This window comes from Cygnus atratus, chromosome 25 (assembly GCF_013377495.2).
Source record: "Cygnus atratus isolate AKBS03 ecotype Queensland, Australia chromosome 25, CAtr_DNAZoo_HiC_assembly, whole genome shotgun sequence".
NCBI classification, from domain to species: Eukaryota; Metazoa; Chordata; class Aves; order Anseriformes; family Anatidae; genus Cygnus; species Cygnus atratus.
This window is the reverse complement of record NC_066386.1, coordinates 4,951,892-4,978,439: the sequence shown is the minus strand read 5'-3', so window position 1 is coordinate 4,978,439 and position 26,548 is coordinate 4,951,892. Positions and strand designations below refer to the sequence as shown.

Here is a 26,548-nt window from a genome sequence, read left to right as displayed (position 1 = left end):
ACTGAGCTGCTTTAGGATGGACAAGAGAAGGCTGAAGGGTGTCTAAAAAGGTCTACAACTGTATGTGGGGAAGTTGCAAATCTGATGGAGCCAAACTCTTCCCATGGTACTGGGTGATATAACAAGCTGGGTTTTGAAGTCCAGATTGGCATTAGGAAAAATTCCCCTTGCTGGAGGGTGCTGTTGCCCTGGGGGGATCTCCATCCTAAGGGGTTTGTAGGGTTCAGCTGGACAAGACCCCAGCTGCCTTGGGATGATGCTGGGGATGGCCCTGCCCCACAGAAAATTGGATTGCGGACCCTGAGGGTCCCTTCCCACCAGCACTGCTATCCTTGGCCTGTAACAAGCTCAGATTTAAAGGCAGAAGGGAAAGTATCTATACCCTCAAAGGCACAGCTGTTATATCTGGGAGTGAGGCAGGAGTGTGCTGGCAGAGGCTGCATGAGAAGGAAACACAGTTTGGGCATGAGAAGGAGAAGGAAGGGAGAGCACAGCTCCTGGGACAATTGTGTAGGTTGCAAAACCCTATGCCTCAACAGCTGTATGAGGACACAAGATGATAAATACCTCTAAAATAATTACAGCAGAATCTCACTGTTGGTCAGCATTTCAGTGGTGCCTGCCTGTTCCCTGTGTTTGCTGCCAAGGCAAACTAGTAGACTGTATTTTGACAAGGAGAAAACAGCCTCGGATTTAAACACGCATGAACTGTGTTGCTAGTTAGACACAGAATTCACACACTAATCTATTTGCAGAGATTTATATCTCATGCCTTCTGACAGGATGGAGGTGGCAGCTCTCATCTGCGAGAAGCATCCTCCTTTAGACAGCCCTGTCAAAAATGAACACCCAGCTCTGCAATACACAGGAATTAACCTCAACATGGATGAAATTCAGTGCTACCATTTGTGCGCTCCTTGGTCTGGTCTGGCAGGGACTGTCAGGTCCATGGGCCCTTAACAGTGATTGCTACCAGGTTTCAGAAGAGTATAAGTTCTTGGATATGAAAGACTTATAGGGAAGTTCAAATAGTGTCAGTACAAACAGGTCTAGACTAATACGAGAAATACTTTGGCATGTGAAGAGTCATCAGGATGATGAGATGGGTGCAAGGACCAGGACATGCTGGGTGCTGTTACGCAGGGTCAAAGTTTCAGAACACATTGATTTATCTTTCTTCCTAACCTGGCTGTCGCTCACACCAAACTGATGGAACCTCCTGTTCTCTCCGTCACTGGGACCAGGTTCACTTCTTCACTTTAAACTCCAGGTGGCTGTACCCAGTCTTCCTGGGTGGAGAAAAGCAGGCACTAATGGGGCACAGTTAATCTGGTGGTGTGGAGTTATTGTAGGGAAGATGAATCATACTCAGCCCCACTGACTACACAGAGAATTAGGGAATGACTTTTCAAATTGGGTCAAATGAAGTTGTCCTTGAGGCCAAGACAATTCAATGCCCAAGGGTTTTTCTGAGTGACGACCAGCTACAGAGGAGAATCACCAAGGGCAGACCTCCAAGGCCTGAACAAGGGCAGATCTTCAGTGAGATTTTTGCCACATGAGCTGAGTTCAATCTTGTTTTTATTCCATTTTGTTCCTAGATCCTTTTCTTCTGTGGGCATGGGATGAGCTGCACTTGCATGTATGAACTTCCCACCCGACACCCACATCCCTGCATCCCCTCTGCCAATATGTCATGCAGCTTTCACCATAGAATTTGTAGCTGAACTGCAATAAAATAAAATAGGATGACTTACCTGTCTTGCCTACCCAGGTGTTCCCTCTGCCAATGACTTTACTTTCAGTTGTGCTGAGTTCTGATGACTAGGAAGTCAAATTGTTTTTGTCTTTGATCAGAAGAGGGGAGAGACCTACCACAAGTGAAAGGGTGGGAGAATGGCTGGCAGGGAGGACCAGGTGTTGACAAAGGGGAAAGAGATGGAGCATTGGTTCTGCCCCCTTCTGAGAGGGGTAAATTGTTAAACTGACTTTGCTGTATCAGGTACTTTCTGTCTAGGTAGAAGCCAGCTGAAAGAGGCTGAAGAAATGCAAAACCTCTGGAGGACACCTAATCTGAACTTCCATATTCATCTCTTAGGTAGTGCAATGATATTTGGAACATGGAAAGCTCAGAAATATCTATTGAAATGGTAGTGGAGGGTGCCAGATGTCAAGGTTCTTCAAGAATGACCCTAGTGATGATGACCATCACCTGGCTGTGATTGCCCAGCTGCCTTCTGTGGCACTCTGCTTTCCCCTTGCCATGACAATACCTCTCTCTGCTACCAAGACAGGAGGTAGGATGAACTGAGATAGGAAATGGCTGGCTCTAAGATGAGTAATGAGCCAGAAATAGGGTCTAAGGCATCATGACTTGCTGGCACTGACCAAACCTGTAGGCAGCAAACCAGGGACAGTGCAGATACAGCTGGTGCCTGATTTGCAGCTTTCACAAAAGGTCACTCTTTCTGCTACGCCCATTGCTACAAGACCATCTACTCAAAATTGCAATGTAAATGTACTATTGGGGCATATCAAATGTGACATCTAACAGCAGATGGCTTGTGTAGCAGTCAGTGCAGTACTTTGTTGAAGCTCATGCAGACTGTAAGTCGTAGCCTGGTATAATGGTATCTCCATGAGAATGCAACCATCTCCTTTTACATTCAGTAAAGCTAAATAAGACATCCAAGGGGGAAGACGACAGTGTCATGTTTATGAAATTGGATTACTCAGCTCCCAGGCTCTGAAGGTTGCCTACAGCTTCCCTCCTGGACATGCTAAGGATGGTTTTGTACTTCTGTTGCCTTCATTGAGTTCCGGCCAAGTATATGCTCTCTTATCCAGTCAAGATCACATGAAGCTGCAGCCATTACTGTAGAAACCAGAGTGTTTTATGCCTCCTCCTTGTTCTAAATGGGATGTTAAACATAGAGAGGGGACAAAAGAGCAAAAGCAGTGAGCTGAGGCAGTGGCTTATGTTGACAGTTTGATTGATCTATTGGAAAGACTTCTGAGAGATTATTTAGTTACAGTGAGAAGAACAGGAAGATTAAGACTTTCTGTCCAGCAGAAGAGGGCAAGACAATGCCTGGCGAGTAGGAATTCAGACCAGCAAAATGCAAAGGCACAAGTGTCAAAGCAAAAGACAAATGTCCAACACTTGTTGCAGATTCTCTAACTGGATGTCTTCAGATCCAGCCTGCCCTTTTCTGAAAAGAACAGTTTGAACCAATACAAATGAATCTCTCACCCTTGGGGTAAAAAGATCAAATTCAGTGGTTGCAGCACACAGACCTGCCTGGTTTTGCAAAGAGGATATTTTTTTTTAATTTTTTTTCTGTCTTATGATTTCATCAAAAAGGAAAGCCCAGATGGTCTGTGTTTTGGTGGGATTTCTGCCATAATGGTCCTCTGTGCTGATCTATAGTGGCTGTGCTGTCAGAAGCAGCAAAAGAAAGAGAACGGGCTTGGGCAGCATTAGAGAAGCTTGGATCCAGATATAGTGTAAGGGGGACTTAACCCTTATTTCCCCTCTAAACTGAAGTTAATTCCTCCATCAGCTTTTGGTAAAATGCCATTAAGTTATTACACATGGAGAGACATAGGAAATAACATTATGACAACTACAGACCACACATGAATCCCAGAGTCCCTAGTGCAGGGGACAGAGGAAGATGTTGTGTTCCCCATAATGGCTATGCTGAACATCCTCACAGTGCATGCTGATGGCACGTGATGCTGAAGTGTTTCCCTCAAAGAGCACTGAGGAATGTTCCTCTGTCCCTTGTGGATTTTTCTTTGTCCTACATCCTCTGCTGGATCTGTTTCATTTCTTTTTGATCCAAACAAGCTTTGTAAAGCAGTTAGCTTTAAGCATTTTTCACGTGCTCTGCCTGGCATGTTGCAGAAGCATCCACAGTGAGCAAACACCAGTGGAGGCCTGGGATATGCTCCCACCACACTAGGAGACTGGCTAGTTCCCTGCCATGTCCTACAGTGTCTGTCTTCTGAGCACCTTCTTCATAGTCTCAGTTGGGTTTTGAGTTATGATAGCTCAAGAGCAGAGAGCCCTGCTGCAGGGCCCAGAGCAGACCTGCATCTCAAGCTGGGCCCTGTAGCAACTTCAACACCTCTGAGAAGAGTGGCCCTGGACCAAACTTGGATCGGTTTACTGATCTAGTGCAGACTTTTTGCATAGCCTTTGCATCTTTTAGTTACCCATCCTTACTGGGGATAATTTGTTTTTGGAGAGCAAATGCGTGGAGAAAGCACACTTCTCAGGCATTTGCTATAGCTGTGCTACAAGTACGGCTCATGCCCTGCACACCAAGTTTGTAAAGCAGCTTCCACACTTTTCCCATGTAGGCAAAGCCCTTTTTATCGGAGACTAAGATATTTCCTAGATCAGGACTTTGGTTGCCTCCTCTTAGCTCATGTGAACAGTTGTGTAGCATGGAGCTAAGAGTGCGTGGGTGGGAGTGAGTTGATGTGACTCTCATGAGAGCAGTCCAGACATCTGTATGTGCTGGAACAACAGCTCATTGCTGATGTTGGTATTGGTTGATCTGAGAAAGATCCATGCTTTTTATGGATTCCCTGTCAGACATTAGTTTCTGACAAGAAGATGAGGAACACAAGGCATTGTGGCTGAGAAAGGACTGTTGCAAAATTATGCCCTCAGCAGGAAGACCTGGGGCTTCTGTTAAACTCCTATTGCTTTTTTTTTTTTTTTGAGTGAAAAGAGTCCTAAGTGAAAAAAAAAATAATAATTTCTGTTCCCAAGGTCTCTTTCTTATTGTACATACACAAACACTGTCTCTAGTCACATGGAATTAATAAGTAGCCACCATCATTTCAAGCTAGCAAGTCTTCAAAAGCATTTATCTTCTTGTAGGGGCCTGGCACCAAGGTGCACCAGAGATAGTGTAGATGTGGTTGGAAATCTAGTGATTATAGTTAAAAAATCAATTAAATTCAGATGCTTGTGTCAAACAGAAGGAAGATAAAGATTTTGGCTGTGTTTAAATGACATGCACAGGAGTTTCAATCACACAGGGTAAGAAGAGGTCTTCACTGCCATCAGTTCTTTTTAGAGGCAGAAAAAAGTATGTTGCTGGATATTTCATTGCCAAAAGGACAGAGGAGAACGTGAAGCAAACTGGCTAATGGAAAAGCAAGAAATACCAGTGCTGGAAGAATGTGGTTATAAAACCAGTAAGGCTACAGCAATATTAATTCATCTGTTACAGTGAGTCATTGTCAGGTTGTATCTATCTGTAAAGTAGTATTGCCAGATTATGATTGCATTTGGTAAATGGTTTAAAATAACTTCTAGAAAAGAATACTAAAACATTCAGAAAATTCTGGATTAACAGATTAGAGCAGTTTGATCACATAGTCTCACTGTTATAATGCAGCTTGATAACATCCCATAGCCCCTCAGCTTTGGGTTCTTTGAGTCATGTTTGGTTAAAACAACAAACTGGAATATTTATTATGTTAGAAGGTGGATGCCTTGTACCTGGCCATATTTATTCTATCCATTAGTCTGTACAGGGAAATGTGTGTGAGGAGAACTGAGCTTCTGACTAATATGCTGGGCAAGGAGAGCAATACCTATTGTGAAGGAACACAAAGTGACGGCAGGAACAGACTTCTGGAAGCTCTGGCCCAACCTGTGATGTGGAGCAGGATAACCACTAACACTAGGCCTCCAAGGGTGAAGCTTTCCCACCTCCATAGGCACCTGCCCAACGGCTGCAGCATTTGTGCATTATCCCTTATAGGGACAATGCACATAAGTCTATGGGGCCTGATGGGATTCATACTAGGGTACTGAAAGAGCTGGCTGATGTTGTTGTGAGATCTCTCAGTTATTTTTCAACAGTCTTGGGAATCTGGAGAGGTCCCAGTCAACTGGAAGCTGGTAAATGTTGTTCCAATTTTCAAGAAGGGTAAGAAAGAAGACCCTGGAAATTACAGGCCTGTCAGTTTCACTTCAGTGCCTGGTAAAAATATGGAGAAAATTTTTCTGGGAGTTATTGAAAAACACTTGGAAGACAACAGTCATTAGGCACAGCCAACATGAGTTCACAAGGGGCAAGTCCTTCTTAATGAACTGACTTTGCTTTTACAACAAGGCTACCCATTTAGTTGGCCATGAGAAGCCAGTAGATGTGGTGGTGTTTTTTTTTTGGATTTTGATAAGGCTTTTGATTCTGTCTCTCAAAGTTTCCTTCTGGACAAAATGTCCATGCATACAGCTAGACAAGTACATAATATGATGAGTGAACGATTGGCTACTGAGTCGAGCTCAAAGGGATAGAGTAAATTGAGTTACATCAGGCTGGTGGCTGGTCACTAGTGGGGTTCCCCAGGGCTCTATTTTGGGGCCAGTTCTCTTCAGTGTCATAAATTACCTGAATGCAAGACTTGAATGCATACTAAATAAGTTTGCAAGTGACACTAAATTAGCAGGAGCTGTTGACTCCCTCAAGAGTAGAGGCCTTGCACAGAAATTTTGACAGACTAGAGGGCTGGGCAGTCACCAGCCATATGAAGTTTAACAAGAGAAAGGGCTGCATCCTGGATTCTGGGGTGGGGCAGCCCTGGGTATATGTACAGACTAGGAGATGAGAGGCTAGAGAGCAGCCCTGTGAAAAGGAATATGGATGTTGTGGTCAACAACAAGTTGAACATGAGTCAACAGTTCTAAATGCACTTCAAGGGTTCAGCATATTTGATCAGGTCATAAACAGCTCCCTCCAAGATGTAGCTGACCCTAGGTCTTCCTGTTGGGTGATCCTAAATACGATTAGTATTACATCTTGCAAACTTGGAACAAAACTGGCGTATCAATAGAACCACCTTCAGCAGTCACATGTGGGAAACTACAGCATAGGTTGCAGAAGATTACAGAGCAAATCTTCTTGGAATCCCTGTCCAGACACATCACAGACAAGAATATGATTGGGAACATCCAGCATGGATCTACCATAAGCAAATTGTGCCTCACCAATCTGACAGCTCTATGATGAGGTGACTGGCTCTGTGGTGAGGGAAGAGCAGTGAATACTATATACTGAAGCTTTATTAAACCCTTTGAGATTATCTCCCATAGCATCTCTATTGCAAAAATGGTGAAATATGGACTAGAGAGATAGACTGTAAGGTGGCTGTGCCACTGGGTTCAAAGGCTAGTGGCTCAAAGTCTAACTGGAAGCTGGCTATGATATGCTGGAGGGCAGGGCTAGTCTTTGGAAGAATATTCTCAACAGGCTGAGAAATGTGCTGACAGGAACCTTATGGGGCTCAGAGAAAGCAGATGCAAAGCCCTGCTTCCAGGGTGGGATGGCCCCATGCAACAGGACAGGTTGGGTGTTGATTCACTATAATGCAGCTTTTCAGGAAAGGACTGGTGTATCCCAGAGGGCAGTAAGTAGAGCAGGAGTCAACAGTGTGTCCTCCCGTGAAAAAAAGGTCACCCACATCCTGGGTCTGCATTAGCAAGAAAGCAACTAGGAAGTCAAGGGATGTGGTTATTTGCCTCTACTTAGCACTTGTGAGTGATATCTGGAGACAATTTTGGGCTCTGTAGAACAAGAAAGAAATAGACATATAGGTGGGAGTCCAGTGGAGGCCACCATGATGGTCAGGGGGCTGATTTGTGTAGCACCTCCAGGTAAGAGACCTACACATGATCATTTTAACCTAAATTATTCTATGATATGATTAGTCATTGAGCACTCCAAAAGGCAGATATGCTTGCTCGCTCAGAGTGTGGCTGTGAAGTTCTTAGTGACAGACACTTGTCTCTAAACTGTAGATATCTAAATGTTAGTTGTCAAAACTGCAGCTGGTTGTGCTAGTTCCTCCTCTGGTCAATAAAGAACAGGCACCTGTGGGAAGGTGCTTTTCATTGCACTCCAAAAAAAGTACCTGTGTCTGGATGATAACTCACCTTCACTGATGCCTCATTGGTCAGTTTAGACTGAATAGATGGCTGGCTTAGGGAGCTAACCTTTAGGTGTCCCCATTAGGAACATCTCCATCTAAGCTAGCCACTCAGGCTCCCTTTGTAACAAATGGAGAAAGTTATGTGCTTTTAGAAAATGATGCACTGACCTGTTTTACCTGTTTGCTTCTGGATGAGGTTCTCTGGACCACAGTCTAGACATGTAGTCTAGACACAGGGCTTTAAATTGTGCCTACACATCTGTCTTATATGGCTTTTACTGACTTTTGATTTCCACAAATGCAGTATGAGGGTGCAAGCACAAACCACGAAGGGTGGTTTTTAAAAGGTAAGTAGGAAAAGCCTATATGCTGTTTAAAAAGCCACAGAGGTGTTTCTCACACAAGCTAGCACAGGAACACATACCTTACCCATAGCAGTGCCCTGCAAAAGCCAGAACCCTGCCCACTGTTTACAGAAAAATTCAGAAAAGCTGTTTTGGAATCCTTGAATGTCATGGACTGCTGTTCATTTCTCATTGCTCAGGGTGGGTTTGACTATAACAGAAATATGTGAATGCTTAATGCTCAGTGAACAGAGTCACCCATGCATGAGGTGTGTACCATTACCTGTATCACCACAGTTCCTCTATCTGCATGCACAAATGTTTTGCAGGTAAGTGAAGTGACCGTTGATCTTCTGAGCAACAAAGGACTTTTCTATTAAGATGAGAGCAGATTCAGAGGGTGAGGCACGGAATGGATGGAGTTAAAGGAGTCCAGCCGGTGAATGCTTAGCTCTGCCTTACAATTCTAGAAATTGTGTGGGCAGGTAAGAAGAATAAGGAGCATTTAAATTATCTCCTCATTAGTCTGTGTGGAACAATGAAACAACTGTGCAGCTGATGGAGGAGCAAAGATGTTTTGGGGCCACTATGCTGATTAATGGACTGGAGCACCTGACACATGAGGAGAGTCTGTGAGAGCTGGGACTGTGTAGCTAGGGTAGAGAAGGCCCTGGGGGTTCTTGTCAATGTATAAATACCTGATGGCAGAGAGAAGATACAGCTGGGCTTCTCTGAGTGTATCTGGTAACAGGACAAGAGGCAATGAGAGCAAATTGAAACACATGAAATTCTGTCTGAACAGAAGAAAACTCTTTTACTGTATGGGTGGTTGAACACTGGGACAGGTTACCCAGGGAGATCATGGAGTGTCCCTCCTTGGGACACATTCATTGTGTCAGCTGGACACAACCCTGGGCAACCTGCTCTATTTGACCCTGCTTTGAGCAGGAGGGTTGGGCTACCTTGCCTCCAGAGGTCACTTACAACCTGAGCTGTTCTGTGATTTTGTGACTAAATATTTAGTCCAGCAGCAACACACCATGGATTTAATGCTGATGGATTGAAAGCATTGTCATGGGGCTGCTGGGACAAAACTGACTGAAACAGTCCTGGGATTTATTACATTGTGAGGGGAGGATGGAGAGACATATGGCAAGGGAAGGCAGGACAAGAAACAGGATGTACCAAGTGGTTTGAATGTCATTGCCACAATGGCAATGACTCTTGAAAACACTCCCACTCATTTGCCTGTTTGAATTTTCTTAGATTGCTGGAAGCAGGAACTGGCATCTGTTCTGTTTGTCCAGAGCCAGCATAACCCAACCTGCTAAGGCATTCCTTCTCACCCTCCTCTCCATCTCTCATTTCTCCTCTTTTCTCCCTGTGTCCTCCTCAGTCTGGCACTGTCAACACTGAGATGGGAACTGTGAAGGCAAAATTGCAAAGTTACAAAGTTATGTAAGGCTGAACCAAAATTGAAATAAATCATGAATTTTTAACACCTGTCCTAGAAATCCTCTTGTTTCCAGTTGGGGTGTTATCACCTGACATCACCTGTTGAGAATCCAACCCTAAAATCCATTCTCTTTTTAATGGGAGAGCCTCTCATTCCACAGATGTCTTCCCTTTGCCCACAATTCACCCAGTCACACTCAGTCTTCCTACTCCTGGAGTTGCCTCCTTTCCTTTGATCTGTTACTCATTGCAGTCCTCTTGCCTCTTACTCTTGCCTTAACTATCCCTCCTCTTCTCAAGTCACCTGCACCTTTGCTTTCCTGTTTCCAACCATCCTGTTCCCTCCTTCTCTGCCTCCAAGCCCTCTTCAAGGCACTGAAAGTTTTTGTTTGTTTGTTTGTTTGTTTGTTTGTTTTTTTAACCTGCCTCCTGGTCTTCATGCAGATCTTGTTTGTCACCTGAGCCATGTTGTCTCCCTTTAAAGCTCCCACTGTCTCCCCAGCTCTGTTTTTCTCTCCAGAAGTCAGTCGATGTACTTTATCCTCAGCTGTTCTGCCCATGTTCTTGAGAGAACAGCTTGGTCCAATGTACTTTTCTACTGTCAACCCTCTTTACAGTCTCCCAAGTTGTCTTTACTCCCTTGAAGCCTTGAAGCCTTCTGCATGAACCTGACCTCCACATCTCTCATCCTTGGGGCTGCTACACTAACACACTGCTGACCACTCTTTGTTCTTGTGGTCCTTTTTCCTTCTTATCAGGGGACTGCAGTTTTCTCCTGAGGTTTTCTAATGCTTTCTGAGCTGGTCAAGTCAGAGCCCTGGCAAAGGCCAATTTGAGTCTAGTTGGTGGGACACTCGGCTTTCCTCTGCTGCTTGATCATGGGGTGAGTGAGCAAACAGCAATAAGTAGTTATCTGCCAAAGCTTGTGCAACTCCCAGATGTATTTCCTCAACAGACCCACATCAGCCTACATGCACATTTGCAAATGTTTTTTGTATTACCCCACTTACCAGGCTTTGGTGATGGTGCCAGCACTGCTGCCTGGCCCTGGAAACACCTTCTTTACTGCAGTGTGGGAACAAGGCAGTCCCTGGTTCGGAGCCAGAAGGAGGGTTTGCAGAAGGTCATTTTGGTAGCATTGGTGGCCACAGAGCTTGGTGGTGACATGAGTGATTGCTATGGAGGAATTGGGGGCAGGACCTGAGTGCTCCTCAGGCCAGTGTGGGCACAATGTCCAGCTGAAAAGTCAGGGTCTCAAGTAGCCTTGTGGAGAAGTCCTCTCCCAGCCTGTACAGAGAAGGGGACTCTGGCAAACCACCACCTAAATCAGCTCATAGGCTTGCCCAGCCAAGGTACAGGGAGCAGGGTCAGACCTGAGCCCTTCGCTTGTGCCAAGCCCAGTTCCCTCTAATGTCAGAGGCTCTTTGCTGGAAGAATCTCCACAACAAAGTGCTTCATAACAGAGCAAGCAGATCCCTCCAGATTACTATCATTTCCTCTTGTCTGACCATGGCGTTAAGCAAATGAATCTGCTGTTGCATCCCTTGCATTATCTCTCTGCCTACTGGTGTGTGGATTAGTGTTGCTGCAGCAACAGCACTTTTGTAAGATGAGCCCATTTTGGGAGAGCTGCTCCAGTTTGGGTGACTCAGGGCTCTGTCATGGGCTAGAAAGTGATTTGGCATCTGCCTCCACCCCTTTGTCTTGGCATCTTACAAGGTTCAGCTCTGACTTATTTGCCAGCAAATGCTAGAAGGATTGGAGGAGGGGCCTGGGAGTTAGAATCTGCTTCTCTTCCTAACAAATGCAGCCTGAATAAAGTTGCTGACAAGGGTGTGTGTCCAGGAACCGGGATCCTTTATGTTCTGTGTATCAGATATAAATGTTATGTTCAGTAATGCCTGGTCAAAGCAATGTCACTCTCAGTTTAGAAAACACAATCAAGTGATTCGCCATGGGAGAGAATGTATTCTGCAGGGGCTGTGATAATATTATTCACTCTGTAATTTACATACATGCATATAATTTGCATATGCAAATCCTGGCTTCCAGGCTGTGCCTGCAATAAACATAGCAAGATTTTCAGCACTGCAGAACCTTTTCTCCAAAGAGTGAGATGCTGAAATTCATCTGGAGATCTACTCACTCCAAATTGCCAGGGCTGTGGCTCTGCATATGGACTGCCTGTGACCAAGACCACCTCATTTGTTGGTGCTGCTGCTGACTCTCCAACATTCACACTTCTAGTCCTGCCTGTAAAGCATTTGCAGCAATGGGAGAAACCATGACTCAGATTTGCCTTCCCTTCTGCCTCTTCTCCCAGAATGGTGCCATTGGAAGGCTGCGTTTCCTACCAGGGAAGAGGAGGTGGTGGGACAGTCATTCCCACAGGGAGTCTCACAGAAATCAAGGGAAGGAAAAGAGACTTCTCAAGCTAGGCCAGCAGGGATGCTGGCTATCCCCTGTTGGTCAGCCAATCCCTCTCTGCATGCCTCCAATTGGGGTGTTGCTTTGGAGAGGCCTTGGCAGTGATTAACTTCATTAAGTGGTTAGTACCAACTCTCTGGAAATCACCCACTGTGAGGCATCAATGTCAGCATCAGAAAGCATTTGCCCAATGATCAGATACCACAAGAAAATCCCATTTAATACTGTGGATGGGAATTACCATATCCACCCAACTATCCCACAGTTTGGGGTGTGATCTAAGCTGTATGCTTGGGCTACTTCTTTTTGGAGAGTCCTTCACTGAGCCCTGAGACAGGGATTGAAGATAACAGGGGTGATTGTACTCTTATGAATGGCCTGAGGTTACCCCAAGAAGGATATGTCCTGACCTACGAGGAGACAGCAAGTGCTGTGGGCTCATCCAGTGCAGTAGAGCTGGGACAAAGTTACCTAACTCTGTCACATCTGGATGAACTCGATCTTAAAGTGTTTTATGTCAGATGCAGCATGGGAAAGCCCAGCTGAATCTTTTGGAAGCCAGATTTACCATTAGTCCTTGTGGTTTATTGTTGTGATAAATGAAACCTCAGACACTCTCCTCCCAAGGAGAAGACAGCAGCACTCAGAGAAGAGGGGTGCTGTGTTCTAGAAAGATGCCCTAATATTGCAGAATATATTGAACCAGTTAACACACTGGGTCTGCTTCAAAGGTCAAGCTACCAGTATCCTGTTTCCTTAGCAAGTTATCTTTGCTATGTAGGGCAACACCATGAGAAACAAGGCAGGTGTGAAAGATACCTTTGCCCAGGTATCTGAAGGTTCCAGCAGTCCTGTTTTTCTGGATTCAGGAAATCCTGGGATTTCCTGAGCTGAAGCTAATTTCTGGACTATCATGTTTAAGGGCTACCAGTGATGTGATTCTCAGTAATTTTCTCTAAGTCATTTCTTACCCCATGATATATGTAGCCCTCAGAGCACTTCCTGGGTACAAGTTCCACAATCTAACTATGCACTCCTCCCTGAAGGTTTAAACCCAAGGGCTGATAATTTCTTTAGCAAACTTTGGTTCTTATATCCTGAGAAATAACCTTCTTTTCCTAGACACACAGTTGTCATCATTCAAGATCTGCAAGGCCTGTATTGTATTCACTCATAATTGTCTTCCCCCAAGCTAACAATCTAAGGTAAATATTGTCTCCTCATCTGAAGCAATTCAACCCTTTTGCTTGCTTGTTGCTGTTGGCTTGTCTCTGTGATTTTCTCATTTCATAAACTATTTTTGGCAAATGCAATGATCAGACTGCAAACAGACCTCAGAATGCAATAATGGACTGAAATAATGACATGCTGATACTTTCTGTTTTGAGAAAAAATCCAGCAACAGCTCCTAAGAGACCTGCTGTCAATTGACGAACATGTTCGTAGAAAGCTGAGCAAGGAACTGAGCAGCAAGGTGCAAAGCTTGTAGATGGTTTACAACTCTACACATCAATTATTGAGCACTGAACTAGCAATTGCAGAGAACTGTTCATTACATAATTGCATAATAATGGGCATAATTTCCAAGATGGTTGTAATAGAAAGTTTAACCTATATCTGTGTTGTGCAGATTAGGGATCCTTATCCCAGTTTTCATTACTTCACAGTCATTGACAATTAATCTGGTATTTTATCATCCACTGAGTGTCATCCATTCCTGTCTTCTGTGGTCACCTTTATGTTGGACCATCCTGAGTAATAATGTGTTACATTTGCAAACTTCGTCACATCACTGTTTACACCTTGCAATCATTTTATGGTCAGAAAACCAATGTGAAAGAATCAATCTGAAAAACGATATCTGTTCTTAAAGGTCTGATTCTTGAGAAACTGATTCTTGAGAAACTGATTCTCTGAGAAACTTCATCCAGAAATTTCTTCTTTTTAATCACTGGGGACCTGGCATTCTTTCTGGCCAATATCAGGTGTATTGTGCTTAACTGAGTTCAAAATACCCTGGGAAACTTGGTGGAAGATAGGAACTTCCTATTTTGTTATACAGTGCGTAATGTCAGGCAGAAATGGGCTGTTGACTTATTACTGAGAATCCTGAAGCCTGATATTACTCAAGAAATGGCTGAATGCATGCAGTAAGAGAGAAGCACAATTAGAACACAGGTAGGGTTGGATGCTAAAGACACAAAATCTGGAGGCCATAAGACAACAGATGCTGTACTGATCATTGTTAAGAATGTGTCCATAAGTCTCTGACCCAGGACATGTGGGTTAGACTAAATAAAAGTAATTATTGCAGTGCAGGTAAGGGCATTAGTACTAGTGGTATGGTGGAAGACACCACCATGGCAATGCCATGTCTACCCTGGTTCCGTAAACAACTGTGTTTAAAGGCAGCAAAGTTAAATGGAGCAATGTAATTTCTGAACATCTGGGAGGACTTGTTTGTGTCCTCCGGATATGAAGGGTCGATTTTCAAGAACTTCAAGAACCAGACCTTCTAGTGTGTAGATTATAGCACTATCATCAACGTCTCTTCTTGTTGTCTAGCTATTCCTACTTTACCTTGTAGTTCCTTAGTACAAGATGTCATGTATCTGATCAAAGGTTGAATAATGGCTGGCACCAAGGTATGAGATGACCATTCATGAACACACAGTAAAACATGGCCCCAGCAGACATTGGGCGAGACTCTTTCAGGTTTTTTGGTAGAACTTAAGTCATCAAAATTATGATCCTGAAGGTTTCTTGTAAGGTTTTATATCAGCTCTCAGACTCTGTCATCTTTTTCATTTAACCAACCAGAAGCAACAGGCCATATCCCACAAAAGCCACAAAGGAAATGTTAATTTCCGGGGATCTTATATTTAGGAGATTTATATGAAAAAAATGATCAAACTGATATCAAAAGTGAAGACATACAGGTAACCATAACTCAGTATACTACATAATGACTTCACAAATATAAATCAGATGTATTTGATTAAAACCTACTAGAGGTGATCTGGTTGTTATCAAAGACAATGAGGTCATAGCACACACAATAAAATAATCAGTTGGATTTCAAAGATACAGTTGGAAATCTTTTGCAACAAAGATAACAAAAGAAACAACCAAACTATTGAAAGCATCAACAAGCAAGGGAAGCACACATTAGGAAATCAAGAGAAAAACAGAGGTCAGTGCTAAGGGAATTGCACAGCTGAGGCGTGGGATATCTGAACTATTGGCTGAAATCTGGACTGGAGGCTGAAACAATATCTCCTACAATAATGTAAATATTTGTGTGAGGTATGCAGGTAGGTCGGGACCCAGATGCATCGTACATGCAGATGATGGGAGTCATCTGAGGAACTTGCAGATATTTCAGCTGAGACCATTGTCCTGGTCTGCCACCATAGTCCAAGGAGGAAAACAAGCTCCCATCTCATTTTAGACCTCTGCAATTCAAAAACATGATATAAACGTGCCCTTGTCAGTAAGGCAGCTAAGAGGAAGCCACCTGTGCTGCAGGTGTCTCTGGCAGCATGAGAGGGGTAAGGAGTGAGGAGTTCAGTGGCACCCTGGAGTTGTGAAACTCCCCCTGTGACAGTTTTCAAGGATCACTGCAAATTTGTTAAGTATTATTCTTCACAATTGCTAGAAAGTATTTGCAAGAAAACCGGATGTTTACGAGACATAGAAATGGGATCAGAACAAAAAAAAAAAAAGTCAAGAATTTATCAGCTAACACTAACCCCTTCTGTTTTAAACTTGAAGAATCTATTTGTTGAAAAGGAAGGGGAAGATCTCTGGTGTCTGAGCCAAAGCGATGCTACAGTGGCTCAGGAAAAGTATTTCTCTTTCAAAAATAAAAGGTCCAAGTACTGGGAAAGATGCCAGTTAAACTTGATTACATTTGTAAGATTAATTAAAACCAGAAAGGTTCAGAGAACTGTGAAAAAGACAAATTAGCAAATCAGGAAACCTATCTTTAGAAAAGGAATTAGAAAGAGTTTCTCTCCTTTTCTATAGAAAATTTGCTTAGCAAATCATAGTTCTTTTACGTTTTCAGAGATGGCAAAGCAACTGCACTAACAGTCCTGGAGAAGAACACTTTTGTTACAGGGTAAATATTCTGTTTTTCAAGCCTGTGTAGCTGAAGCCCTTTCAGCCAAGGATGGCTCACAGTTTTTTCTTTGGTGACAGTGGAGATAGATATGCATTATTATTATTATTAATAACAAATTTATTTTATCAACAAAAAAGGTGTAAACACGTGCAGTCAGAGCACGTGTAATGTTAAAGAGGCACATTAATCATAGCACAATTTTTCTTAGCCTTTGCCCCATGGTTGGTACTGGGATGTGATTTTCACCATGTTGCACTCTGGATGTAGCCTTTAGCCTGAAAATTCCAGGAAACAACCTTAAATAATATAGCCTGATACCCCCATATCAGAAGCGTTTCATTATGTTCAGTATTACTCTAATATTAACCTCCAAACTTGAGTAATATTAAACCACTTCCATTTGTAGATACAAAATGAATCTTAGGTCATCAAAAAATTAAATTGCATCTGCCAGCAGGAGGCTAAAATTAAATTTTGAGTAATTTAAGGGACATAAGCTATAACTGTGTGTATACGGGATATGTAAATTAAACATACAGCCAACTTCCTGACAAATACTTCCCATTTCAGATCCTTTAGGAAAATCACAGATAGATCCACTGAGTGATACAGGGAACTGATAGTGAATGAGATTATGGACATGTGCAGCAGCTGATATACATCAGGTTTGCCTCATCCCAGCAATAGCCAGTGGAGAATAGGTATTTAGATTGCATAAATTGAGTGTCTCTGTCCATAGACAGAGCGCAGTAAGATGATTTCATCCTTTCCAAGATCAGATCTAAAGTAGGTTAATTTGAGGTCTACTTTATAGAGAGGCAGCATCTTTCCAACAGCAGCAAATTGTGCCTTGATGATTTGCATAGAGTAGGATCCTATCTTTGTGGAAGATAATTCCCATTGCACTTTTGCCACAGATAAGTATTTTCACAAGTGACTTATAACTCTTCAGAGCTATGCCGCATTGGGCACAGTTTCCATTACAAGCTCCATTTAGAGTCATCGCTTTTAGGAAACTGAGAGTAAGAGTGTGATTATAGAATGAATGCCAGCCTACAAGAGTCTTATTTCCCAAGTTTGACTGTATGTACTGAGACATGATGGTATCCATATGGACACAAATAAAATCAGCTCAGAATGCATCTTCAAAAGCCTTCAGTATGAGTTTCATAATGTAAAAATGATAGCAGCAATATGAAAGTGTTGGATGCACAAGAAAAGGCCTTGACTTTCATCAAACACTTTGCTGCCTGGCTGAACTCTGAACACAGAATTCTTTCTATTTTAATGCTCAGAAGTGTGCACTGACACCCTGTCAGATATGAAAACCAGCCAAACGCTTGAAGACAGCAACTTGTATGAAGACAGCAACTACCAGCTGCCAGCATCCTACCAGACTAGTCTGGGATGCTTCATGAAGGCCTAGCAAAAATTTCAAAACGTCCTCAGGTTGAGTCAAATTGCTATAAACTCTACCTTGGTTGTGCAAATCAGATCTACAATGCTAAGGGAGTTAGCAGCTGGACACAAATACCACTGCTAACCCAACTGACCGGAATTTATGTATATTAAGTATGCGCTGATTAAGGCAGCTTCATTCTCACGATGCAAAAGGAATACTGCACTCTTGTTCACATTGAGATTTCTGCTGGCAAATCGACTAACAACTTCTGCCTAAACATTAGATGAGGTGCATTTCTAGATGACTGGCCTGTCTGCAGGTGATCTCTAGAAATTGAGATATGTAGCACACATCAGATGAAGTCATTTTTCAGTTGAATAAATTTTCCAGTTGAATACACAACAGAGATAATGGAAAGTGTTGTGCATTATTTCTACTTATTTTCATTACACACGGCAGTTCTTCATTCTTTAATATTTTATATTTAAGGTTTTATTTGAAGTTCCTCGTAAGTTACTGCTTCGATCTTCTCCTGCCTTTTCCTACAAAATCCAAACACTGGTTTAAGTTAAACTGTTTGACTTGGCAGTGGAAGGGCCCAACGAGCATCACTGAGACCCTATCAGCAGTGTCAGATGGGAGATGGCTTTCTACCTGCTGGTTAGTGTCCCTGCTATGTGGGTGGTGTTCAATGGACCTACATGACAGCAGTGGAATTCAAGCACCCTCAGAGCAATACCTGAATTATGAAAATGTAATGTAAAAGTCAGAAGTGATTGAGTGACCTTAGAGTCAAATCCTTTGAGGGCTCTGTGTATTGTGCCTGCAGGAAGAAAGGAAGGGCTGAAGGCATTCTTGCATCTCTCCTGGTCTCACAGAGCCAGTAAAACAGTGACTGCAGTGCAGCAGCTTGAGATCTACAGGCCCAAAATCAAAGTAGTGAGAAAACTAGCTAAAGACCTGTAATGACTCATACCTGAGCACAGAAGGTGTGTAGTGCATAGTGGGGGTGGCATGAGTGGCCATCAGGTTTCTCCTTGACACAGGTGTTGGGCTGTCTGTTGCCATTGAAAGTCTTGAGCTGTAACATGGCTGAGAGTTTGCTTAATTGTGTCCAGGATCCTAATGAAACCCCTCCCACCCACCACCATTAGACATACAGTGGGGACCCCATATTACAAGAACTGTCTAACACTGCATCTTTTGCAGCACTGCTCTTATCCCTGGCAAAGGGTGTATCATAGACAGAAATGATGGTTGGAAGAATCCCTGGAGGTCTCTAGTCATAGAATCATATAATCATAGATTGGTATGGATTGGAAGGGACCTTATATATCATCTAATTCCAACCCCTGCCATGGGCAGGGACACCTTTCACTAGACCAGGTTTCTCAAAGCCCCATCCAACCTGGCCTTAAACACTTCTGGGGACGGGACATACACAATTTCTCTGGGCAACCTGTTCCAGTGTCTCATCACCCTCATAGTAAATAATTTCTTTGTTACATCTAATCTAAACCTACTCTCTTTTAGTTTAAAGCACCTGCTTTTTTAATCCAAGCATCTGCTCAGAGCAGGACCCTCCCCAGCACCAGCCCAGAGTGGTGGGGGCTTCCTGCAGCCAGGTTCTGCAAATGTCCAAGGATGGAGCCTCCTCACCTCCATGGTCAGCTGGCTCAGGGCTGCACCACCCTTCAGAGCAAGGAGGGTCTCCTCATGCCCAGCAATTGTCCCTTGCTATATTATCTGGCACTAGGGGGAAAAGACTGTCTCCATCATGTTTGTAACAGCCCTTCAAGAAACGATAGGCTGCTACCGAACAGCCCTCAGTATCCTCTTGGCCATAGTAAATGAGCCCATATCCCACCATCTTCCCTGGTGAGCCATGTGCCCTAGATCCTCATCATCCTGGAAGCATCCACTGATCAATCTTTAGTTTCTCTACATGCCTCTTGAACTGGGCGGCCAATTCTCTACACAGCATTACAGGTGCAGGCCCCTCAGGTGCCAGGCAGAGGCTAACAACTCCCCTCCACCTGCTGGCCACACTCTTCCTCCCAACGTAGCTCATCACACAGTTCATTTTGCTTGGGATAAGCAAAACTGTGAGTTCACATTCCTGCTGGTGACTGCTGGTCCTTTTCAGCATCGCTCTTACTCATTTGGTTCCCTGCCTGCATGCATACAACTGTGTTGGAGAGGTGTGACATGTCTACCTGACCACATCAAGCTGAGTGGTCATGTCAAGGTGAGAGCTGAGAAGGGAAGGCAAGAACGTAGAATGGCTGCCATGTGAATTTGCAGCTTGGTGGCTGCCGGCATCTACAGCACCCCACAGGCAGCCCTGAGCTACCAGTACCAAGGAGCCAGAATTCACCCCTGAATTTCCAGTGCTTTTGCAGGGGTTCTCTTAGACAGTTGCTTAACTCTGTCATGTACTGCTTTTAATGAACGATTCAAATGAAAAACAATCAGCTTGCAATTAAACTGCTTCTTAAATGTTATTTGTGACCATTTAAATTTACTTCTAAATTTAGTTACAAGAATGTTAAGAGGTCCCTGACTTAAGGGCAGAGACACTCTTTTAAGTCAATATATGTTAATCAGAGCATTTCTCCATGTGTTGGAGCCATCTGGCTCCAAGCTCGTGTTGGCCCTGCAGGACAGAGTGGATCCCTGGGGCTGGGACACTCCAGGTGAATGGCTAGTTTTCAAGAGATTGAGACTTCTTGATGTTTAGGGAAATGCATACCTTTCTTATTGCTCCTTACTATTGTGTTCTAGTAGCATTTTGAAGCTGTTACTGTACTCAGGACTCCAGTGCACTGCACTCTATAATACAGGTGAGACAGAAAACTGACAAGAGATGCTGACCATGATAAAACTCTGCAAAGACTTGGAAAGTGTTGAAGTTCACAAGGCTGTATATCCTCAGAATCTCTCCTCTGGCAATGTTTGGGATTGCCCAAGTGTGCTGGCAGTACAGCACAGCTGGTAAGCCTGAATTTCTGCTTAAGTGTTTGGACAAAACTCAGATATATTGTCTGATTTTTGGGTGGTCCTGTGCAGACCCAGGAGTTGGACTAGTTGGACTTGATGGTCCTTGCAGATACCTTCGAACTCAGGATATTCTATGATTCTATGATCCTGGAAAGCTCTTACTATGTATCATGGACTAACCATGCTGTTTGTCTGGGTGGTGATACGGATACCTCTGGGTCATGTCTGTTTGCAAAAAAATGCTGAGGAAAACCTTTAAAACCATAAGATCTTTGTCACTTGTGTCCACTTAGTTATTTACAGCTGTTTTCATGAGCAGCCACACATCACCCCAGCATCTCTCCTATTACCTCTGGCCTCACTGCAGTCCTGGGGTAGCTTCACCTACAGCTCTGGCGGTCAAGCTTTGACACACCTAGGGGAAGCAGTCTGCGGTGTTACCCACCAGCTGCCTGCCTCTCCCTGCTGGGGAGTGTTAACACAGCAGAAGGTGGCACATGGTTATGCCTCAACTCTTCCAGTTCTGAGCTTTGTGTGCTAGTGCAAGCTGCTGGTGGAGGGACTTTGGCTTCAGGTGCCAGAAGAGGAGTGGGAGCAGCACTGCTGGGCTTGCAGGATAAATGCCGTCAGCTCTGTCACTGACACTTTCCATTATTACCTTAGTCATTTTCCCCCAGAACTGGATGCATTTTAAGCCATGGGAAGATTATATGTGGGGGTCTTCTATTTCCTTTGTAGTGCTGCAGCAGCTGGATTTGCGTCAGGAAATCCACTCTTGTAGTGGATTCTGCAATGCAATTTTAAGTATTCCTTTTGAACAAAGCTTTAAGGGCCGCATGCATATAACCCACAGGCTACAGGATATAAATGTTTGAACCTTCAGAGACTGTCAAGAGAGTGAAGTCTCCCGTTCATTCCACAAAGGTAAGACACTGAAAGCTAAAGAAGACAAGCTACATGTCACCTCAAACTGCATCTACATGCAAATGCTTTTCACATGTGTGTTTTTCCTAACGAGGAGCTACTGTGGGGCTGGTGAGGACATGATTTTAAGTTTCTGTCTGCCTCTTTCTAGGGACCCAAGGCCACTGGGATCCTCAGAGAGCTGCCAAAGCCTCCAGACCCTCTTGGAAACATGTCTAAGGGATGGAAACAAAATTTAATAACATATCATGGACAAAGTGATTCTGCCAATTGCCAAATCATCTACTTAGAGGCAAAAAAATACTGGATGGGAATACGTAGGTATATGTAGGTGAGAGCCACAGCTATGGGCAGTGACCTATTGATTTTGTGTCCTCAGGAGCCCTGAGAGGACTGGGGCTGATTTCTTTACCTCCTGTTTTCACCACTGGCTCCAAATCTGGCTCCTTTCCCCAGGCTAGTCACATGCCAAATGTTTTGAGAATTCTTGCCCCATTCAAAGGTGAATGATGCTGATGGAAGAGGAGAGCATTTGGTGTTTTTTTCTCAGTTCATGGGTGGAGTTGTCTCCCTGATTGTCTTCTTTAGTCCCTGCACACGTATTAGCATTCTGGCAGCACTTTCTAGCTGTTTCTTGGGCCTCAGTATCTCTGTCAGATTGCACTGACACAGCTCCGGGCAGGGGACATATTTTCCCCTTCATCTAAATTTTTCAGGGCATTACCAGAAAGCTCCTGGTACAGCTGTCATTCTGCCTATATGCTTCATTGACAAGTCTGTCATACCTTGATCCTCCCCATCTCACACACATGCTGTTATCCCTGCTGTTAGAAGAGCATTTGGGATTAAAAAACTGACTGCAGGTGTGATTGGTGTCACCATCTTCCCTTCAGCTGGCGCCTAAGAGGTCTGTTGGCATGACCCAAGGCTGCTGGCTGTGGAGCTCACGTGCCAGCCCTGGCCTCGCTGCTCACTTTTCTTCCATCTGTGCCATCTCTGCATGGCCAGGAAGAACAGCAGTCCTGGCTCTCCACGACCTCACCACATCTCTCCATCTTTGTCTCCCTTTTAGCAGCAGTAACCCAGACAGCGTAAGCATTGGACACATATCTGAGGAAGCTTTTACTGGCTTCAGTTCCTCATGTCAGCATTCTCAAAGGTAGCACATAGACAACCTTTTCCCATCTGTGCCCCATTTGTTCCTTTTCACTGCTGTAGTAGGGTGAAGGCATGTCAAAAGTTGGCCCTATGGCAAAATAGCAGCCCCTGCTCACTGAAAACTACTTCTACAGTCTGTGCTACCCCTGGATCTTGCTCAGGCATAGTTAGGAAGAATTCTAGTTGTTAAGGGACAGGACGATGTCAGGGAATTGCTAGCGACTGAACACCATGGGCTGCGAACCCCAGGCCCTGTCCCTGTTGGCTTTACAGCCCAGCAGTTCCAACATCCCGCTGCCACCACCAGGTCTGGGCACTGCAGACCTGTGCATGCACCGCAAAGTCATTTCATTCACATAACACCTTTTCAGACTTCACCCACACGCTCCCCATGCCAAATCTCTCTGCCTGGCGCATAACATTTAACCACTGAGGCCGGGGGCAGGATCCACTCTCCGACATGATGGCATGCGAGCTGAAAGGTTGCTGTTGAACTGTGCACTCTCTAGATAATATGACCAGAGGGGATAGATCCTTTCCTGAGCACTCAGTGAAAATAAAACTCCCTACAAATCCTCTGCAGATTCATCTTTTTGCTTTTACCCCTTCTACCACACTGTCACTGCTCTCCTGCTTGCCTGCATTGTCTGACTGCACTGTGGAGCAGTGGGATTATTACAGCCAGCCCTGAGCCCATTTAGGAGGTGCCGTGACCCTGTTCTTATTGCACTTCTTCTCCTTTAGCATGTTCAGACACTTCCTCCTCACTACAGGAATATTTTTTCCCCATTTATGCCCCAAAGCAGAAATTATCCATTTTGATTTTGCTGCAGAAATATTTCCCATAGCGGAGAAATATAACCAGAAAGGTTGCCCCAGCATGACCGGGCACTGTCAGCAGTTTCGGGGTCCTGCAAGCAGCACAGCATTCCTGAACATCTCGGATTAAGCGGAGATGGATTTATACAAGGATAAGAAAGCACTAATGATGTCCTGTCCAGCCTGGCTTGGACAGCTGTGGGAGTCCAGTGCAGGGGACTGGGCTGATCCGTGCCCCATCTTTGCTTCCCTCCCCATGTCTTGGGGCATGTTGAACCCCGCAAATGGTATTCATCCCCCAAAGGCTGCTCTATGCCTGCCTAAAGATCAGTGGATTGGGAAGACAACCTGAAAAGCATGTGTTTTTTAAGACTATATATCACATTATGCTAGAGCACACAATACATAAAAACTCGTCTCCGCAGGGCAGATATTTAAACCTTTGGTGGGACCGACGGAGACTTTTAATTTTGCATGCTGTAAGAAGCATTGTCTCTGCCTGAGCAATCAGGAAACCATGGCCCCCAGTATTTCTGTCCTGCTCCTTCAGCCTTCAAGAAACCTTGAAAACCCTTTGCCATTTCTGATAGCCTCTCCCTTGCCCTTCAGCCCTATATGGGGCATCTCACCACACCATTTTAGTGCAGTAAAAATGCTTCGGCACTTTGGATATTGCCAGAATTGCCCCAAATATGCCAGATGCAGATTTATTGAACAAAATTCTGTGGGTAGCTTGTTTGACTCCTGCCTTTCCCATGGACACTGCTTGCCATACCCTCGGTATTTCCATCCATGACCAGCAATCTTACATGTCCTCTGTATTGTTCATTTTGGGTGAACTTCAGGGGTTTGGGGGAAGGCACATGGTGCAGACACCTGTCTGCAGTGTCTTCTCCTGAAGACAGGGAAGGGCATTTTGGTGATGGGGACATTTTCACTTCACAGGGAAAATCAGACCTTTTTGTCAAAGAGATTTGGGTTCCTCTCTCTGAAAGTCAAATTCCTCCCAATTCAGGTGTTAAATCCTAATTTATATCTGAGCCTGAGGCAGGTCAGGAACCAGTAAAATCCTGGAGGGCTGATGCCAGTGCCAGGAACCATTGCCCCATGCTGTTTCCAGCGGCAGGTTGTTGCCTTTAGATCCAGACGCTCAATTTTGACCCATGCTACAACCCACCACACACCCCCACTCAGACACGCTGGTCCCCAGATTAAGGAGAAAATAGATACTGGGAATCAAAGTGATGTGGTCTTTATTTCAGTAGACTCCCCTGCCCCAGCCTTAGGCCTTGAAGTTAAGCAGCCACGCTCAGGGCGAGGAAATAATTTAATTCTTTGGGAAAACATGCTGTGATTTAGCCATTTCATGAACCTGCATAGCTTTTAAACGCTTCCTGAGAAAAGACTTCTCATTGTATGCTTAGTCTTTCTCTTCTGGAACTGCACATTTTCATTCTCAAAGTCCACAGTAATAAGCAGATTATTTTAAAAATCAGCTTTCCATTCACATTTCTAAATATTCCCAGACATGGCAGTCCATTTCCAAGTTCACTCCCGCCTACTTCTTGCCATCTCCATGTTGGCACTGAAAGGATCTAATTCAGTAATTAAAAAAAAAGACTTTTCTGGAAAGGCAAAAATAACCGAAGAATCTCAGTAGCGCGAATTCCAACATCTCCCTCTTTGCCCTACGGATCTTTAGGCTTAAAGCCCCTACCTGGCACATACAAAACTTAATGAGATATATTGCAATGAGAAATCCTACATGATAAAGACAGAAATTATCTGAAATACTCTGTTATGCAACTTGCTGTCTGCTGTGTTTAAATGACCTCAAATGTTGTATTCCCTATTTTTTTCATTTTAAACTGCTCCCAATTACCTTTTGTTAATATATTTATATTGTTACATTTATTTTTAAAAGAAGTAACTCAGATTATTTAACAGCCACATTATAAGATATAACCAATTCTTTTATTATTGTTATTTTTATTGTTAGTGCAAGAAAATAAGTGACATTTCCATAATTAGAAATAACAAAACACATCTTTGAGGAATTTTGCTAATGAATATTTTCTCAGGTGCCATTTGTGTTCTCAGCTAATTTGCTGGACTAAATTCACATAACAGAATACAACAAAAGAAGAGAAAGAAGTCCAAAAACTGCAGCAGCCGAAAAGAAAATAGAATTAAATTATTTTTTTTTAAAGCATTGATCACAGTTTAATGGAAAAGAAGAAAACACCTGCTAAACAGTTATGCAACAGACAAAATTTATATTGCACAAGAAAATAAAAACACATCCCTTAACATCTAAAACAAATGCCTATTTCTACAGTGACGAAAATGGAGAAATTAAGAGTGGTGGGGAAGACTCCATTTGAGCAAAAGGAAGCATAGACATTACCCTTTAAAAATAATCCCCAAACTTTTCATTAATTACCAGTCAAATCTGAAGAAATTATGCTTAGAATCAAACATGCAATCATGGCCAGCTCAGCAGTGCTAAGGTTGAAAAGGAAGGAACACGCATACACACAGATCCCATAGCTAATAATTAATTAATTCATTAATCAATCATAGAAAGAGGGAAGGAGGGAAGAAATCTTACCACCAAATTGGGTAACCGGCTAAGACCTTTGTGCCACTGAAGAGAAAAGATAAAATTAATCCAAGCAGGTGGTAATCCATTAGTCCAGGCTAGTGCAAGGGGAAAATCTCAGCGAAGTTTTCAGAAAAACATTAAGTGTGAAAATGAAGAGCAACCCCCCTTCCAGGAAAAAAAAAAAAGAAAAAGAAAAAAAGAAAAAAAAAAGAGTTAAACGAAGTCCCTTGAAGTGTAGATGACTTTCTGGCTTGTCAGAAACACACCTCTCCAAGCCTTTTCCCTGTAGATCATCCAAAAGCGTCTATTAAAAAGTGCAGGGCTTGGGG

The 26,548-nt window shown here is 43.7% G+C and overlaps 1 protein-coding gene across 1 annotated transcript in view; it reads right to left on the bottom strand.

Annotated features, from left to right (window-relative positions):
• WNT3 (Wnt family member 3) overlaps positions 1 to 26,305 on the bottom strand; it is a 50,069-nt gene extending 23,764 nt beyond the window's left edge. The window contains exon 1 of the mRNA XM_035566907.1: positions 26,226 to 26,305. Within this exon, the coding sequence (XP_035422800.1) occupies positions 26,226 to 26,305 (80 nt within the window). The remainder of the gene's footprint in view (positions 1 to 26,225) is intronic.
• Between the last annotated feature and the right edge of the window lie 243 nt (positions 26,306 to 26,548).